The sequence below is a fragment of the Engystomops pustulosus genome, chromosome 4, assembly GCF_040894005.1.
Source record: "Engystomops pustulosus chromosome 4, aEngPut4.maternal, whole genome shotgun sequence".
NCBI classification, from domain to species: Eukaryota; Metazoa; Chordata; class Amphibia; order Anura; family Leptodactylidae; genus Engystomops; species Engystomops pustulosus.
Window position 1 is genome coordinate 53,213,138 of NC_092414.1, and position 20,643 is coordinate 53,233,780.

A 20,643-nucleotide genomic window follows, 5' to 3' on the forward strand; every position below is an offset into this window, starting at 1 on the left:
TCATTTTGTCTGGTGTGTCAAGACCAATATTTTTGGGATTTGAACATAGGGGGAATTATTATAGTAATTATATTCTTATGCATAGGAGCAGTATTATAGTAAGTATATTCTTGTACCACAGTAGTTGTATTTTTGTACATAGGAGCAATATTATATTATAGTATATAAAAATAGAAAGGCAGGCAGCACTCCAGGATCCAATCAGGAAAAGATGGGTGGACTTTATTGAAGGTGCAGATTCTACCAATATTTTAGTATCATAGGGTGAGCATTATAATATTATATATATATATTTCCTTTTCAGCTATATTATTTTTCTTTTTATCGCTAAAGAAAATAAGTATTATAGTTATTATAGTTATAATCTTGTACATAGGGGGCACTATTATAGAACTTATATTCTTGTACATAGGGAACAGTATTATAGAACTTATATTCTTGTACATATCTGGTTTACTGTGGGCTATCCACCTACTATGTGACAACGATAGGAGTTTGGTAACTCCTCCCTCTTGTTTCTCAAGGACACTTATTTCCCAGTCCTCCTCTGCCAACCACCATTCACTGTGCATAAATCTTTTTTTGTCCTCAATGAGTGACTGTAGAGAAGCAAGTCCTTATACTGGTACCATTTAGCATTCTGTGCAATGCATTGGGAAGGTGGAATTGACAACAAAAATGCTGATATTTTACAGGTTTTGTTGTTACTGCTTTCACTGTATTCGTTAGGTCAGAATGATCACGAAGATGATACCAAAGTGGTAAATGTTTTATTATGTTTTAATTATCATCCAGTCATCTACAAGATTAGCTGCTAGGATTTCATACTTATGATTGGTGGGGAAGGGGTGGCATTTGAATTTTCATCTCAAAATTTTAGCGAAAAGGCTAGAATCGGAGCATGTTGTGCATTTTTCTGGTGTGCAAAAGATTAAAAATTTCACACATCATGAAAAATTGTGGCTTTTTGATAGTCTGCAGAAATAGCATGGATTTCAGTTTTGGTTCGAAGTCGGAATGTCTTAATAATTTGGGCACATCTACCGCCAGTGAGTCAGATAATTAAGCCCCATAATCTTCAACAGTAATTCAGCAATGAAACAATTCATAAATGAATGAAAACAGGTAAACACTTTCACATTTTGTGATAACAGCCCATAACATGATCATAAAACAAAGCTTTGTGCTTGAATCTATCAAGCTTAGTTCTAAAAATAAGGCCATGATTTTGGATGATTTCCCAGATTACAGAAGCTAATAGTTATTCTCTCTATTAGTCATTTTGTAAGGATTCAAGACTGATCAATTTAAATAAAAACTTCAGAAAATAACAAATAACTCTTGGAGCATTTACAAGAAAGGAGGACATGTTTCAAGGGCCTGATATGTACATAATGATTCACACTTCTAAATATTCATTATTTGTAAGAATAAAATCATCCTTTCATAGGATAAAATACATTGAAAAATTAACTACCGTATATACATGTGTAAACTTAGCTTATACATAAGTTTTTAAAAAATAAACTTGCATACTTATCTTCCATGTCACACCGCAACTCCTTTCCTCTTCATGTATATCAGAGCGGGCAGAGACACGTCCATGCTCTCTGCCTGCACACACTATATGACACTATGGTGGGCAGAGAGCATGGACGCGCCTCTGCCCACTCTGTTAGACAGGAAGACGAGAAAAGGAGCCACGGGGAGCGCCAGAAGGTAAGTACAGGCAGTCCCCGGGTTACGTACAAGATAGGGTCCGGAGGTTTGTTCTTAAGTTGAATTTATATGTAAATCGAAACTGTATATTTTATAATTGTAGATCCAGACAAAAAAAATTTGGCCCCAGTGACAATTGGAGTATAAATATTTTTTGCTGTAGTGGGACCAAGGATTATCAATAAAGCTTCATTACAGACACCTTACAGCTGATCATTGCAGTCTGGGACTATAGTAAAGCATTCAGAAAGCTTCACCGGAAGTCAGAGGGGTCTTTCTGTAACTATGGGTTGTCTGTAAGTCGGGTGTCCTTAAGTAGGGGACCGCCTGTATATACCTTTTTTATATACAAGGAGGGTCTGCAGGGCATTTTATTAGTCGGGGTGGAGGTTCTGCTGCATGGGATGGGACATATCATTACTGGGGAGGGCTGCTACATGGGACATATCATTACTGGGGAGGGCTGCTACATGGGACATAAAATTAATGGGGAGTGCTGCTACATGGGGCATATCATCACTGGGGAGGGCTTCTAAATGAGGCATATCAATACTGAGGAGGGTAAGCCAAACCAGTATATCTATTCCATAAGGAACAGACTCCGAACTGTAGACAGCACTGTTTCGACCTGGTTGGGTCTCAATACTACATCATGTTTTTAGAATTCTTGTAGGTCATACTTGGTGTTAAGGGGGCTGCCTTTCAAGGTAGCAAAAGGAGGTATTGTTTTCCATTTAACACCTTGGAAAACTTATTTGCATTATTCCCAGAATTCCCTAGTGGAGCATCTATGGCTTTAAGTCTCCACACGCCTTTAAGGTGGCCTTAATTGGCAATGTCTCCTTAAGGAGAACACCTACTGTCTGACCCTAGTCAAAATCTAAAGACAAGTTTAACAGCTCCTAACATTGGTGGTAGGGAGCTTCTGACATTTATGTTGGAGAAACAGGACAAAAGCTCAAAGCCTGGATGAGGACTTATCATACACAATAAAAAATAGCACAGCCTTGTCCGTAATATAATGCTCATGATATAATATGATATATAATATGGAAGGGCAATTTCAGGTTGCAAAATGATAGACTTCTTTGAAAGTGCAAGTTTATTACCTTCAAACTCAATTTATCAAAGGGTTTTGTGACTTGCTACAATATCTAAGAAATCCACTCTGGAGATAGTACAATCATTGGAGACTCCAAGGTCAATAACTTGGAGGCAATAAAAATTTTACACAGCAAAAGTAATCTAATTAACCAATTCATTACTGGAGTATTTACCCCCTTCATAATATATTTTTTATATTGAAGAAAAAAAGGTAAAGTAATTATATACTATTTTTAAGTGGTAAAAAAAAAAGATTCTGAGACAAAATTGTATTGGAAACTGCCCCTTTAAATTTTCACTGTGCAGATATATGCTATTTGTATAATTTATTTGTGAGCTTGGCTCAGCACATGAAATGACTGGAGCACATTATGGATTTTGGAGGCCTTTTTTCTTATTGGCAGTTTTCCGGCACCACAATTTGTAGGGCCGCAAAACATTAGAAACACTCTCAAAGGAACTAGATTTAAAAAGGTATTCATTGAAGCAAAATTTTGACTTTTTGAATTTCATTAAATTGGATTCTGAAGCCATTTTTTACCTTTGATATGTACTCTTAGAAAAAAAAACATCATCTTACCAGAAGGTCCCATAGCATTTTCAGGGATGCTCTATATGTGCTGCTTACATTTTGTTTGGGCTCGACACAAGGTGCAAATGACTGAAGCGCATTATGTATTTTGGAGGCTATTTCTATAGTTGGTTTTACGCCATTTCCCAAGTTGTAATGCACCAAAACATTAGAAACACCCTCAAGGTAACTAATTTCATTTAGGAAACTGTCCTATTCATGTGCTATCTGACTTGTAGTCTGAGTGTCATCAGAGTTGTGTTTGATATTCATATCCAATTTCCTTGCAACACATGTATAAAAAACGGACCATGTGTTGTCCATTTTTTTCATGCACCCATTGAATTTCAAGGATTATGTGTTATGCACATGTACGAGTGCAACCAATACACAAGGAAAGTTTGTAAAAGTTTACATATGTATAATAAATACATCTATCTGGTTTCTGATGCAGTTTTATGCTGCAATTTTGTTGTGGCACTGGGAAGAGCTCAAAAAATTTAATTTCAAAGCTTGAATTCTGCATGCGGTTGTTTTCTAATGTGTAAAATGCAATGATTTGTACACATTAATGACATGTCACTTATTGCTTCAGATAAAAAATCTGCAGTAGTAAGGCGCTTTTGCTGATAATTTTTTCTACTTTGTTTGTATGTAATGTATGTTACTAAGATGTACTCCATCGGATACGCAGGTGGAGGGTCATGTGATATCCATCTGTCCATGAACAATCTTACTCTTGTAAAGTATTATAGTAGTCATGGATATAATATCAAGGTCCTTGCAGGGACCTTAAAAAAAAGCAAGCCTATATATGTTTTGAGCTGAAATTCAACTCATATATCCCCAAATTATTTGAAATGAGAAATGATGCATATAAATGTGTAAACAAAGATAGATTTTATTCTAAAATACAGTGTCTTCATCCAATTATTGTTAGTATCCTTGAAGCTAACCAAACCAAAATGTGGTAAAGCTGTTTTTATAACTCAAACATGACCGCCTGTAGGCAAGAGAGACAGGAGCAGGACCGCGTCTCTGACTTCAGACACAGTCGGAGACCTTATGGAGAAGGAAGAAGTGGTTTATTGCAGCTTCTTCTTTTTTCACTGCATAGCACTGTAGTAGCTCTGTGCAGTGAATAGCAGCACTGTTGCCGGTCCTATAGACTGTATGCGCAATAAAAATAAATTCTGGCACAACAATAGTAGAATGCAAGGGGAATAGGTTTTATTGTGGCTCCTCCACAGGAAGTGCTTTCTACTTACCGCCTCAACTACTCCTTATTGTTTAACAGCGTTTAATTCTACCATTGAAAGAATTTATTTTTATTGCATATTGGAGTAGGATTTAAATTCTGTGCACCCACATTGGTCTGAGGAGTGTGATTGATTGGAATATTTTGTAGTATTCAGGGATCTATAGACCCGGTGGTCACCTTATAATCGTATAGCTCTGAATGGACATCAGCCCCCACATCACCATTTTCACCCCGTTAGTCCAAAACAATACATATTATATATCAAAACCACCAACACAGTAGGTAATGATTTATAATGGTCATTTGGAGATCATTTGGAAAAACGTGAAAAAAATATATGTCCAATAAATTACAAAAAATAATTATTTTGCTCCAGTTTTCCTATCTGCCGCTGCAGTGAGCTACTTTCTGCAGAAGCCCCCACCCTTGCATTCCAAGACAAGCTCACACAGAGACTTCCTGCCAGCAAGCAACATTGTCAGGAGAGTAAAGCTACATATAAAGAAGGTCTTTATCGAGGGAAGGGGGGAGAGGAACAGCAGATCTGACTGTGTGTGTTATAGGTGAGATATAGCAGAGCTGAGAATGTAATTGTGTGTTATATCTTATGTATCTCATCATCTCTGATCTGTCTCATCTCTCTTTCTATGTGTTAGATACTATTGAATGTTCAGAAGCTAAATGGAAGAGTATATAAACCTGGACTATGATAATCTAACCACATTGTCAGCACACAGCACTAGAGGGATCATGAAGTGTCTGCTTAGAGACACCTTGCCCACACCCAGGAACCTTACACTGAGAAGCCTAGGGAGTGATAGGAGCTAAAACAACTATAAAACTGAGTAAAATTTTAAAGGGGTTAAAAATTATTTATTGTGTAAACATCATTAGGGATTAAAAATTTAGAATTTTCTTTCATGGGAAAACCCCTTTAAGGCCTGGTCAAAAAGGAGTTAATAATGTTTTTTTTTCCACCAATGAAAACAATTAACCAAACCGCACTCTAGAATATTCTGATCTAATAATGTACAATACTTAAAGGAAACCTACCACCACAAATCTACCTATAAAGGTAGATCGGGTGGTAGGTGAATCAATGGGACGTGAGGATAGCCCTTTTAAGGGCTAATCCTCACGTCCCCGCACTGTTTTGTAAACTTTTATTACCCTAATATGTTAATTTTCTTATGCGGCTACTGGGGCGTGGAGTAGCCGCATCTGAGGTTACACGAGGCGGCTACTCCACGCCCCGGTAGCCACTTTTCCCCTCCTACTCACCATGTTCGGCGCGCAGCTGCTCGTAGCTGCGCGCCCTCGTCCGCCGATCCTGCCGTCTGCGCAGAACAGCAGGCCCGCGCCTGCGCGGTCACTGCTCCGAAGCCGGGGCTGCGCAGGCGCGGGCCTGCTGTTCTGCGCATGCGCAGACGGCAGGATCGGCGGACGAGGGCGCGCAGCTACGAGCAGCTGCGCGCCGAACATGGTGAGTAGGAGGGGAAAAGTGGCTACCGGGGCGTGGAGTAGCCGCCTCGTGTAACCTCAGATGCGGCTACTCCATGCCCCAGTAGCCGCATCAGTAAATTAACATATTAGGGTAATAAAAGTTTACAAAACAGTGCGGGACGTGAGGATTAGCCCTTAAAAGGGCTATCCTCACGTCCCATTGATTCACCTACCACCCGATCTACCTTTATAGGTAGATTTGTGGTGGTAGGTGCCCTTTAAGATGATGTCTTCATTCAGGTGTTTGTGCCTACAGCTGTTCTCCACATCTGTACATTACTTCACAGTTCATCTTTTTTTCCTGCAGTTTTGGATTTTATTACTGTTCATAAATATTTGAAAATATCTATGTACCTTTTTTTATCATTTCTACTTATATAAGTTGTTATGAAGTGGCCAGATAAACTGCATAAAAGTGCATCACACTGGTATTTCAGTGTGACCACCACATAACCATCCTCTCAGCTGATAAATATATTATTTGAGTGTTTTTTTTATATGTTATTTTTACCTGTGTTTTATGACCATTTTGGCGCTTGGAATTAATGAACCCTGTGGCAATACACTATTAAACAACTTCATGGATCTCTTTTAAATGATGCTGTCAATAAAATACAGAGAAAGTGGCAATTTCCCAGATAAAATGAATATGATAAATGGTCTCTTATACCTTTATGGTTTCCATCCAGCGTGGCTGTTTGATCTGATAGTACAGAACAGACCTATATTCACTCACAGGTTTGTCCCCAGCTCCCAGGCAGATGGCATTCTGAACATAAAAAAAAGGCACACTATAAAAAATAAAGTACTTAAACATAATTACAGGAAAAATATTATACATATCTATAGCCAGAATACATTTTACTTGAAGTAATCAGTATCAATGTATAAGAAAAACAAATCGCTAAGTAAAAAGTAATGTTGGTAATATGACTTTAAGTGACCTTCCGTCCAAAATAAAAATGATAATGCAAAGACATAAATAATACATAAATAAAAATTGTATTCGCTGTTTTGGACACTACAGTTTTAGTTTCTACAACTTTCCTGAACTGAGGGCACACCCGAAAAGGGCTAGGACTTACCAAAATAGTGGGGTTAAGATAGGTTGTGGCTCGTGAAGTAAGAGTTGGTTTAATTTTCATCAAAAAATAGTCTAAAGCTCAGCCAACTACTGTATATCATCATCATCATCCACTGTGATAAATCTGCCACATTTTAAGTCTGTTTAGTCTAGTTTGCGAGTCTGAGTATGTCACGGGCACCCCCACGATCCGCTTCTCCTGTGCTTCTCTCCGCTGCCCCAGTCCCGGCAACGCTACCGTGGACTTACTTCACCCCGCTCCTGCCCGGACTAGATTTAAAGCCCAGCGCACAGGGCTGGAATGCATTTAATCCAGCGGCTCCAATCATTCCCTGGGAAGAGAAAGCCTCCGTGTTCCTGTGTCTGCTGTGTTACCTGTGTTCCTCCATGTTCCTGTGTCTCCAGCATTACCTGTGTTCCTCCATGTTCCTGTGTCTCCAGCATTACCTGTGTTCCTCCGTGTTCCTGTGTCTCCAGCGTTACCTGTGTTCCTCCGTGTTCCTGTGTCTCCAGCGTTACCTGTGTTCCTCCGTGTTCCTGTGTCTCCAGCAGTCCTGTGTCTCCAGCGTATCCTGTGTTCCTGTCCCGTGTGCCAGCTCCAGTTTCCTGACGTAAGTCCTACTGTCTCCTGCATCGCTACCTTGGCTGCCACCGATGGCTAGTCGCACCTGTGGAACGACCTGGTGGTACCCCCCGCAGCAAGACCATTCTGCTTTGCAGCGGCCTCTGGTGAAGACCAGGTGCCACTTAGACTCGGCTACCAGTACAACTATTAGTCCATATTATTTGCATCACTGGAATTTGAAAGTCTGATACCATGTAACGTGCATACATACACCATTTTAAACCCTTAAGGAAGCAGCCAGTTTATAGATTATCCAAAAGATAAAAAGAGAAAACCCATCTTACAATTTATTCTGCATTTTCTCCTGAGTACAGAGACCCCCAACATGTGGCACATGAAGGGAAGGAGCGCCCAGCAGCTGCCAGGATTTTAGTTTCCTCATTGGCCCCTTTTGTAGGCATAACATTTTTTTTTGTGGGATGAGATTCTTTTTCCAGTGTTGCCATGTTGGGGTTGGTATCCCCTATTGTTGAAAATTTAGGAACCTTTTTTTTGAGGGCAGGAGTTGAAAAGCATCAGTTCTGTACTGGATTTTTTACTTTTTTTTTTGTGTGTTTACCATATAGCCCAATAATCATGTTATCTTCATTCTATGGGTCGATATGATTACAGGGATACCATACATGAATATTTTTCTAACGTTTTACTAAATTTTTCAAATAAAACCCTAATATGGGAAAAATCTATCATTTTTGCATTGCCGTCTTCCAAGTGGCATAGCATTTTTAATTTTTTGGCTATGGAGCTGGTTGATGGCTTGGTTTTTGTGGGACATGTTGTACTTTGCAACAGCATCGAAAGTCAAACATTGATATAGAGGGAACTGCCTTGCTTAATTTTCAACTCAAGGCATAGGTTTCCTGTGTCCTGCCTGGAATCTTATGAAGATCTTTAAATATATACTTACAGGCAGGACTTTTCCTTCTTCATCACAAACACACATAATAACTTCAACATTCCTCTGTGTGGCTCTATCAAAATCTCCACTTAATAATGTAATGTAAATGTCATTCCTTACATCTCCTGCAGAACACAAATATAAAAATTAGTTAATCAGATCTATAATATAGATAGTATATAGTAGAGAGCCTTTGATGAATAGGATATTAATAATTCTACAGCTTCCAAATATACAGTATTTAATAAGCTTTTTTTTGCAGTTTTTATATACTTTTCAGTTCTTATTTGCTTTTTTGAAATGTATAAAAAACGGTAAAACTTTGTAATACTTAAACATTCAAACAAGAGTTTATGCAATTGACTACAAGAACAATAAGCCCTGTCCCATTTGTTAAAGGAAACCTACCAATAGGGAACTACCTATTAAGGTAGGTAGGTGCATCTAACGTATGTAAGGATAGCCCTTTTTAGGGCTAATCCTTTACTCCCCTCTATCTTTTTAAATCTTTAATCAGGGTATTATGCAAATTTCTAAAGAGGCTACTTGGGCGTGGAGTAGCCGGAGCTGAGGCTATATGGCCCGGTTACTCCACGCCCCAGTAGCCTCTTTGATCCTCCTACCAAGACATCTTCAGCACGCAGCTCCTTGTATCCGTGAAGTCGCATGCGCATGCCCCGTAGCTCTGGCTTTGGAGCCAAGATCGTGCAGCATCCGGCCTGTGTTCTGCGCATGTGCAGAACTCCAGATTCGTGGACGAGTATGCGCAGCTCCTTGTAGCTGCACGCTGAAAATGTCTGGGTAGGACGATCAAAGACGCCTGCTTACTGGTCACAGTTCATGTGTACTTTAGCCTCTTAACAATAACAAACTGTACCCCATGCATGCATCTGACCACATGAAGTCACAGCTGCCTCCATGGAATTCTACTCTCCTCCATACTCCATGTACAGTTTGCTATTATTAGAAAGATAAAGGACCTGCGATGATGTCACACTGGTCACATTTCAGGAATGTAACACAAGGCACCATGTAAAAAAATTGGTACAGTATTTCCCATCTGTACATAGAGCTTTATGTGTCTGTAGTTGCATATTAGCAGACAGTCCCTAATTTGAATAGACACAGAGCTGTCATTCAAAATAATGGGGAGTGGTTCACTGCCAGCCTGAGAGAGCAAGCGTCACAAAGACCAGACATGAGTCACAAAAGTTAATTTTCATATCAGAAAAATGTCTGTAATTAAGGTACAGAACCTCAATGGCAACTTATTTTAGGTGATATGGGGAGGACTTGTAACCTTTTAATAGTAGACATTGTTAGGTCGGTCAAAATCTGGTAACAGGTCCTCTTTAAGGAGAAATGAATGACCTATTAGATTTGTTTATACTGTTGATAAGGTATATCATTGTTTCACACAGTGATATAAAGTCAACCAGTCACCATGATGATGCAGTGAGATCGGCAGACAGATAAATAGTATTGTGGGAAAATTTAAGAGCTAAGAGCCTTTGCTCAAGCCTAACATTAACTTCCAGAGCCTCTCTGGCAGTGGCATTTAAATACATAACACCCGCAACTAGTGCAAACACCCATTGTAGGTGTTACTGTTTGGGCTTCAGGTCCAGTACTCAGGCCCAGTCGGGAGTTTTAACTTTGGACTGTACTAGGGTCTGTTCATCACTAGTGCAGACATCAGGACCTGAACCTCCCATGTTGCCATCAACTCATCATTCCTGTGCTGTGGAAATACTACAATTGTTGTGTTCCGGTAGCACATTTTTACAGCTTCTGATGAAGGTGCCATTAACAGAACTTGAATAAATCACCTCCTGATGTCAGCATCCACAGAGACTGCTATTTACACACAGGGAAAAGAGGAAAAGTAGTCATTCTGTGATAATACAGTGTGATCACACACCTGACAATGGCTATAAAATCTGTAATTATATTCCACATGTGATAGCGACAACTTTTATCCTAGAACATTAGGGGCAATTTATATGCAATGAGAAGAGCTGCAGGTAAAAGTAAGGCTTACATGGGAAAATGGGTTTTACTTTTTCAACTATTTGAAATGCAATAGTCACTTTTAGTAATCCCCGAACATAGGTTTAAACACAACACATTAAATCATGCTACTGCTTCCCATGCTAATATATTTAAAATACCGGACAGCAAAGAAGATTATAATAAAAGCTGATGGGAAGAAAAACCCCAGATGATTGTCTATGCAACATTAAAGGATGTGCTGCTATGGAATAAAACTTTCTGCTGTATCTGCTAAACATAGACAGAATTCTTAACTTTTGCTTATGACCAAACAATTCAGCCCAAATCTGTGACTCCATATCTGAACCAAGGCTTCACAGCATAATGCTAAACATGATACTGCTCAAGAAGAGCAAGTAAAATATAAAAAAGATCAATAGGCTCAATCCTTTGATACTCATGAAAGAGGGGCAGTAGAGAAATGCACCAGCTTTGGTTTAATGCCTCTTACATTTCTAAAATAATAATGGCAAAAGATATTAGGATCAGTAAAGAACAATTGAAAAGAAGTAAGAAGGTGTTATGTCTAATCACACAACATATATTAACAAATGACTACATGCCCATACACACTGCACATGTATACGGCATCGGAAGCCTGGATCTATGATCTTGTGAAGTGTTTTATCATTTCCTATTCCCTAGATAATGTCAAATAATCCACCATGCATTAAAGGCTAAGTGGATATTGCTGCTGTTCTTTATTTTCGCTACAAATTGGACAATTTACCAATTTCACTAAATCAGGACATTTATCTTTGCCCAACTTATTAAAAAAACATTCAAATCCTTTTAAAGTTTCTTTTTTTTGGTTCCAGTGTTGCAGATTTTTATGAAGAATCTGCATGGAGATAAAGCTGTAGAACTTTAGAGTATAATCAAAGTCTTACAGAATAACTATCATATAGTAAGGCCATCATTGATCGTTTTGCAATGCAAATCCAAAGTACAGTAAACTCTGCAACAAAAATTAGCATGTGTTTTATGCTGGGACAGAAAACTCTAGTTAGTCTGGACATACAGTAAGCTGATCCTTTCTTTTTCTACAAATGCCAGTATAGATATATTGCTAATATTTCTTCTGTAAGGAGTAATAATCCCATTCATCAGGTTCTAATTGATGTTTATCATGAACAGAAGAAATCTTTTGGAAAAATGATGTGTAAAATTTCTCTATGTAGTCCACAGTACCTGGCATAATTATTTCAGGAAATCCTAGTTTTCTTGCGATGACAGTAGTTCTGTCCACAAGATGAGGGTAATCTTTCCGGATCTGGACAGAATCGCCAACCAACATTTTCACTGTAACCCAAAGACCTGCAAAAGAAAAATGCAAAATTAAAACACATTCATATTTTGAATCTCTGTGTATTTGTTGGCTGAATGTGGAAAATTGATATCACTTAAACTTTAAGAAAGTTTCCAAAAATCAACTAAATGGGCAACCAGGAATAGTTGATGTAAGGCTAAGTTCACATTACCGTCAGGATTATCGTTTATTTACCTCCGTTACAAAAAGATAACAGATGCTAATAAATGGTAATGCAAATAAACATCCCAGATGACAGTGTCTGTTAACAAATAGTTTACTTTCACTTTCAGGGCATTGATCTATAGTTTCTATATCTGTATCTATCCATCCCTCAAATCTATCTCTCTATCCCTCATAGATGTCAAGACATTGATCTATAGCATCTCTATCTGTATATCTATCCATTAATCCTTCAAATCCTATCTATCAGTCTATCTATCGACCTACTGATCTCTAATTACTATCTTCCTACCTATCTTTCTCTCTATACCACACATTTATCTTTAATCTATCCATCATCTTTTTTTGTATCGATATATTACCAATTTCTGTCTATCAATATCTGTCTATTTCTTCATCTAAAAGAAACTGTAAAAACTAACACTTACTATCCGTAAAAGATAACTTTATGTCATCCCTTAGGAATTACTTTTTTTTATGTAAAAAAAGTAGTTCAAACTGTCATTTTTTTTTGTCCAAAACACTGAAAAACAGAGATGACTATGGATGACATAAAAATTGCATTGATTTCAATGGGATTTATAAAGGATCTGCTCAATTTCAATTTCTTAGTTTTTTAAGAGGAAGCTGAAAACTGAATTGTTGAGGGACCCTACTATATAGCAGACTGATCACTATGACAAGGCTGTTAGACTTAAAGGGAACCTGTCACCACATATATCACCCAGAAAACTGCTAGAATACCTTGTAGTGGCATTTAATAGTGTTTAATTGCTGAATTTAGTTCTATCATTGCTGCCCCCTTCATTTTTGTAGTTATAGTCAAAGAGGCAGACCAGCTTGGGCATACAGTCTGGTTGGTGAGCCTCCTCTCAGCTACTCTCACTCTGAAGCTAAGCAGGCTTGGCACAGGCCCTGTATATCCCTGGTTGGTGCCATCCTGCTTGAGTGCATCACATGAGCGAGAATGAGCTAGTTGGTTAGATCCTCATCACTGACGTGCACCTGCATGCCGGAACATGGCTGGCTATTTCTGGCTGGGAATTGTGGCAGCAATAATAGAAGTAAATTCAGCAGAGGAACACTATTAAACTCCACTACAAGGTACTGCTGCAGGTTTCTGGGGGAGATATATTGTGACAGGTTCCCTTTAACAAATACTGGATGCTGTGCCATGTTGTTACTTGGCACTGTACTATTCAATCACCAAGGAATTAGCTGTGAATTGTACAGCGAAATGAAACGTTGATGCAAGTAACAAATACGTAGAACTTGATATAATGAATGTACAGAATTACAGATTACAAAAAGTTAAATCAAATTATTATGACTGAAGACCACCTGATATTGTTGTGATCACTTATCATTCGTTGATATCAGATTGTTTATTCTTAATTTTTTTAATGTTTAATGTTACATTTTGTTAGAAAATTATACTTTTGCAGGTTTACAGAAATGAAGATGTGACATTGTTTCCATCCTTTTAGTTTTCATTATAGAGCAGGATGACATTCATTTACCTTGTCCACCGCTGTCTCCTTTTAGTGCTGTGACTTTGTTAAGCAGGCTGTGCAAAAAATCATTCTCTGCTACAACCCTGGAGGAATACAAAGAGAAGGTGATGCAATTTGACAACTGTTACTTTATTGTTACATTAAAACTCGTCTATTAACTGGCTGTAAAGCCACTTACACAATGCCCTCCAGAATAAAGAAGGCTACATTTGGCAGCAAACACATAAGAACGCAACCTGCTTGGCCTTATGCACATGGAGCTGCTGCGCTCTTTACATCTTCATTATGGATTTGATTATTTGGTTTGGGATGAAGCAAAACCGTATACATCATCCTTTCATGGTGGATATTAATGCATCAGTCCATCAACAGAATACAATATACTCTTTGTTGAGATAAATAATGTACCTGGGATAACACCATTACTAGTGCAGCTTACAGATCACTTCATTGTATCCATTGAAAAGAATGTCCCATTTCTAGTCTGAAAGTACACTAAATGGCTAAATATATATTGAGTATAGATGTTTATTTACTGTAACCCCATAATCAGAGTATTGTCAAGCAGCTTAAAGGAAATCTACCATTTGCTTTTATGCATTGTGAACCAAACATACCTTGAGAATACTGTTGTGACACTAGTGCAGAAACATATCTTGTTTAATCCCTTATCAGAGTGGTTTTGCCCAAAAAAACAATTATAAAATTCAGGACCTTGGAGAAAGCCGTGGCGTTGCATGCAGGCTGCCATACATAAACACATTACACAGAGCTTCTTTAACTGACAAGACAGGTCTAATCAACATGAGCTGCATGACTCATACACTGCAGCTGAGGGATGGTGCAGTGATTGATTACTTCTGCCTGTCAGAGATAACACAGCGATGACATATTCTCAGCTTATGCTGGGCATGACAAGGCTGGACCAGTGGATAATTAGGGTAAGAGTAGAAACGAGTCAGGAGTGACAAAGCCTCATTATCATAATTTCATAATTGTTTTTCCAGCAAAACCACTCAGTTCAGGGTTTAAACAAGATATGTTTCTGCATCAGTGTCGCTACAGCATTCTCAACATATGTTTGGTTCATAATTCATAAAAGCATCAGCCAGGTAATCGAATTTGTTGAGAGAGGTAAATTGGTTGTATAAAGTCACAGGTAAAGACCTAAGCACTGAAGTCCCGCACTTGCTGCTGCTATAGTATGTTCCTTCTGCTGTAATCAGGTGACATATATATTGGTTCTCTGCTTTCCTATTACAAGAACTAAAAACAATACACAATACAAAAGGCACAGAAAATCAAGCACACTGCTTTTATCTCACATGTAAGTAATCACACACAAACACTGGTAATTGTATGGAGCTCAGTTACTTTAATCTGTTCTCATAGGACAATTGGTATAAGACAATTTGGTAAGTTCTTACTTATAGATCTGCCACAGTCATCAAACACTCCAATTCCAATATATCATCTACGTATCTCTATATCTATCCCTCCCATCAGTTCTTGCCCTCTCATTTCAAGTACAAAGCAGAAACTCCGTACAGTGGGTTGACTTGCTACCAAAAAAATGTTAACAACCTTAATGTTTGTAAAGTTGTAAATATGAACTTAGCTGAGTGCCTTGTATAAGCACATAAAAGATGCAATAGCTGTCAAATGGCCAAATCTAAAATGCAACTTAATGCACCCTGGTTCTGATACCTTTTAACCATTCAGTAAAAATAATCAATTATTTATTACAGAAACTATAGAGAGTCCAATGATGATACAAATATATGCATTACAGTTTATGGCATATTTGGTAGAATTATTTCCAGTATATGCAGTATTATATCATTGAAAAGGTAAAAAGTGAATAGTTGAGGCTTCAATAACACTGTATGAAATTGTATGAGACCCTCTCCCCCTCTCTTTTTACCAATCCACAGTCCTACTTTAGTGATGTTTATGTATTAACAACAGACTGGGTAGAATTACAATGAGGCAAATTCATCAATGTGTCTCCTGAAAACTATTTCAGATGACCCACTGCATGTTCATCAAATGTTGAGAAATCTTTCGAGGCAACTGAAAAACACTTCCTAAATTTGTATCTTGGTAGAAATTTGCTTAGTCATTTAATACAACATATGAATACATATTTACATAATTATTCCTAATGATGTAAGATGGGTCAGAGTTGGCACTTCTTTTATCAATTCTATATAAGTGTTTAATAACTTTACAGGAAGACTCTGATGGTCAAGTCACAGCTTTAGGGTAACTCCCTGGCGTGCTGTGTGTCCTCTTCCCTTTAGCAATTAGATGGACCAGCGCATCCAGTCTAGTTTTCTGTTCCAGGCCAATCTATAGTAAATCTTGTTTATACAAGGCACCTTTCCCAGCAACATGGTGTCTGGGCATTAAAGCCTGTAATATATAATTTCCTACAAAGGTATCCAGGTTTCTGTCCGATTCATCTCTTATCTCCTGAATTCCCATTTTAACCTGAACATGAACATGGTCTGCCAAATACATGCTGCACATTTTCTATAAATCTCATTAGATTATAGATTTTTATAGATTTTTAGTTGTTTGCAACCAACAAACTGACACTAGACATGATTGATGCATGGAAGGCATTTTATGCCATTATTTTAGTAAAACCCAAAGTAAATGAAAGACATTGGGACATCTTACTTCAGTCGTGGATCCACCGGTGCCACCACCCCAGCCTGGCGTAAAAATCTGCTAGTCTTACCCACTCCCCTCCCTGTCCACTTGTCATGAGGGTGGCCAAGGGAGATAAAAAGTCAAAATTCCTGGTCCTGTGCATTTTTCATAGCTTGCAAACCAGAAAACTTTTATGTCTTTATTGCTAGTTCTGTTCTTTTTAGGTTTCTACATTATGATTTCTGTGCAAATTTGACAGCAAAGACCAAGATAATATTAATACCATCTAGAACTGATAATGGTTTCTTAAAGTGTTACTGTAAAGTTACTGACAAAAAAAATTGTTTTTGCACAGCTGGAGAGAGCATGTGACAAGAATTCCTATGATACCTGTATCATACTGCTCACTTCTTCTTAACCTTAGATACCGCCTGGTATATCTATCAGTCCTTCTTATAAAATCATATTCAGTTATACCTGAAGTGGATGGCACTTCCTGGTTGTGACATCAGCTAAGGGCAGGGAAGCCAGAGCACTGAGGACATTCACATGAACCATGTTTGTAATTGGACGAACTGAAGCATGTGATGAGTCATGTGGGTCAGTCCTGTTTTCTTGCACTTCTCTGCTACTGCCCCTTTCAAAAAACCCCCTCTCGTCCTATACAGTTTCCCATGGTTACCAGAAAGCATCACAAATGGAAAGCAGCAAGAAGGGGGAGCAAGGTTAAATCTCTGCTACCAGCTGCAGATAGTTAATTAGAGTACGTTAGAGAATTGCTTATTTTTGCTTAGTGCAGAGTTAGGCAAACATTTTTATTCTTTACAGTTGTACTTTAACGAACATGAAAATTTTGATCATATGGTTTCAGGGTACAGAATTGTTCAATTGCTATTTTAAATGCTCATACCCCTCACAAAAGCAATTTAACTCTAATGTAATTGTTGCTACAGGATGAAAATTATTGGATTTCGAATTATGGTATAAAACATTTTGCCCTTGTAATACTGTTTCTAATATTGTTCTTAGTACCACTTTGTTCTACTAGAGAAACTTTTTAAGTTTAGTAATTTGAAAGCCCTTCTAAGAGCAATATTCAATGTGTTTTTTCTTTTTATGACTAGAGTGACTTGGTTAAAAAAAAATCTAAGTTTGAGATAAAATTAAGATTTACCAGGGGGGCTTTATTAACCGTGAAAAAAGATTAAGCATGAAACACCCCAATTCCTTGCACTTTTCCTGGTACAGGTTAAAGCAGAATTCTATGCCAGGTTCTGTCATCTGGGAGCACTAGGCTAGAGCCTCTTAGAATATCTGAAGCATTGTATGCCTGCGGGGGGTATATCAAGACTGGTGAACAATGCCCCCAGACTTCATAAATTCCCACTGTGACTCAATTAACCTAAATTATAATACACATTTAAGAATACTCATACTTATAATACACGTTTGGTAATACTCAGCAAAAGTTTTCATGTTGTTCTATTGTAGATGGAGGGCTATTCCAAAAAAAAATAATTTCAAAACAATAATTCCTTTATTTATATAGCGTACACAGATTACGCAGCGCTGCACAGAGCTTACCAAATCAGTCCCTGTCCCCAATGGGGCTCACAATCTAATCAACCTACCAGTATGATGTGGAGCGTGGGAGGAAACTGGGGGACCCAGAGGAAACCCACACAAACATGGAGAGAACATACAAACTCTTTGCAGATGTTGACCCTGTGCTGCAAGGCTGTAACGCTAACCACTAAGCCACCGTGCTGCCCCTAAAATGATCATGTCAACAAACTTTGAGTAAATTACTGGTACAGGTTAATTCTCATTTCTTCGAGTTTTAAGTAAAAAAACATTTTGTTTTTTTACTTTATTACAACATTTTTAAACATTGAATATTACCTTGGGTAATTTACCGCTAGGGACCAAGTCACTAAAATAATACACTGCAATAATTTGTACTGCAGTTTATTACATCAATGGCCCACATTTATTAAAGCATTTGCGCCAGTTTTATGTCTGACTTTGCACTGAAACTAACAAGCAAACTGCTTGCACATGTATTTATAAAGTATTTGCACCCGTTCTGTGTCGCAGCTGCACTGTGTCCGACAAGACAGAAAAAAATGTACACATAAGAAGCGTGCTAGTGCTAAGTAGTAGTTTGCATCACATTTATTACTGACGTGCAGTACGATTCTGTCTGTGCCACAATTCTGCAGCATGAACAAAGTGCACCAAAAAATAAAAATAGTGCCCACTTCCCGAGCAGTGCAGGGGCTCCAGATTAATGAAGACTGTGCACCAGTTTTGATGAATCTGGCTCACTCTGCACACTCCACAGGCAAGCTGCATAGCACTAGTTTTGATAAATGTGGGCCAATGTGTTTGCTAGGCAACACATTAGACCCAACTTTTGGCAAGGCCTAATATGTGAATTAAAAAGCCACCCATTGGGGCCTTTTTTAGGCCACCTTAGCAACTCATCAGCACTCAGTGAACATACTTGGTGGCAAATGGAACTGTTACCATTGATGCAGCACTTATGGGGTTAAAAAGCTGGGATCAGTGGGGCACATTTACTAAGGCCCTTGCGCAAGTTTTCTGTCCGACGTTGCACATTCTTTTTAGTGCAAACTGCTTGCACAGGTAATCAAGAAGTACCTGCCCCACATTTGTGTCGTATGCGACCCTTTTGTGGAGCGCCTGCACTAGGCATCATTCGACACAAATTAGGGGGCGTTCCAGTGCTTAGTCAGACCATGCACCAGATTTAAAATGCAAAGTGCAACAGAATTGTGTTGCACGCTTTATGTTAAAGATGCACCAAAAACAAAGTGGTGCACTCTGCCGGAACAGTGCAGGGGGGGGCCAGATTCATTAAGAACAGGAGCCAGAAATCCTGAATTTGGTGCCCTATACACAGGCAAACTGCATTTAGTGCAGGATGCTCTGTTGTTAGTAAATGTGCCCCAGTGTTATTATTATATTATCTGATGCAAGGCCCTCTAAGGTCCATTGGAGAATTAGTTGCATGTCTAGCACTACATGTTAATGATTTAGCAATTATCAGAACAATAACATTACTGTACCTTGTAAGGTATGCCTTTCACTGTATTTGTAAAAGTCCATCTTTACTTGAAGTACCGAAGTTTTGAGCTAGCAAACCACAAGGACCTTATCGGTCAGAAACGCGTAAGATGATGCTTTTCGTGCACTTATGTAATAATAATAATTCTTTATTTATATAGCGCACACAGATTACGCAGCACTGCACAAAGCATGCCAAATTGGTCCCTGTCCCCATGGGGCTCACAATCTAAACAACCTAACAGTATGTTTTTGAAGTGTGGGAGGAAACCGGAGTACCCGGAGAAAACCCACGCAAACACGGAGAGAACATACAAACTCTTTGCAGATGTTGACCGGGGTGGGATTCGAACCCATGACCCCAGTGCTGCAAGGCAGAAGTGCTACTCACTCAGCCACCGTGCCGCCCTAATGTGTTAAAGGAAACCTACCACTTGAAGTGGCAGGTATAAGACGGAAATACCGAGCACCAGCTCAGGGTGAGCTGGTGCCGGAGCTTATTTTTGTTAGTGTTTTAAACCGCTGTATCGAGGTTTAAAACACTTTTTAAACTTTATAGCCGAAGCTGCTTCGGCGCAGGGAGGTACGCGCTCGGCGCTTACCATGCGCGAGGCTACATAGGGAGTGAAGGAGAGCCGCGCATATGGTAAGCGGCGAGCGCGTACCTCCCTGCGCCAAAGCAGCTTCGGCTATAAAGTTTAAAAAGTGTTTTAAACCGCGATACAGCGGTTTAAAACACTAACAAAAATAAGCTCCGGCACCAGCTCACCCTGAGCTGGTGCTCGGTATTTCCGTCTTATACCTGCCACTTCAAGTGGTAGGTTTCCTTTAATACCTGTAAAGTGCTGTGTTACCATGAAATGAATAAAGGATTCAAGATTTCCGGTGAATCAAAAAGTACCGACCTCATTTGCTCTGAAGTTTATATATGAGGGTTAGTAGCCTTCTACTGTCAAAAGGAAAGAATAAATGGGCCTCATTTATCAGTAATCCTTGAAGTACACGTTGAGTTGGGTGATCCAGCTAATGACACCATAGTTAATACTGTACAGCTGTATGTATGGCGGGCACA

The 20,643-nt window shown here is 38.7% G+C and overlaps 1 protein-coding gene across 2 annotated transcripts in view; it reads right to left on the reverse strand.

Annotated features, from left to right (window-relative positions):
- The window catches only part of DOCK2 (dedicator of cytokinesis 2), a 471,688-nt gene that overhangs the window by 355,669 nt on the left and 95,376 nt on the right, over window positions 1–20,643 (reverse strand). For both annotated transcript variants that reach the window (XM_072145916.1, XM_072145917.1), the window contains exons 12-15: window positions 13,830–13,906; window positions 12,009–12,134; window positions 8,775–8,890; window positions 6,829–6,927 (exon numbers count right to left, since the gene is read on the reverse strand). In XM_072145916.1, coding sequence (XP_072002017.1) covers window positions 6,829–6,927; window positions 8,775–8,890; window positions 12,009–12,134; window positions 13,830–13,906 — 418 coding nt within the window. The remainder of the gene's footprint in view (window positions 1–6,828; window positions 6,928–8,774; window positions 8,891–12,008; window positions 12,135–13,829; window positions 13,907–20,643) is intronic.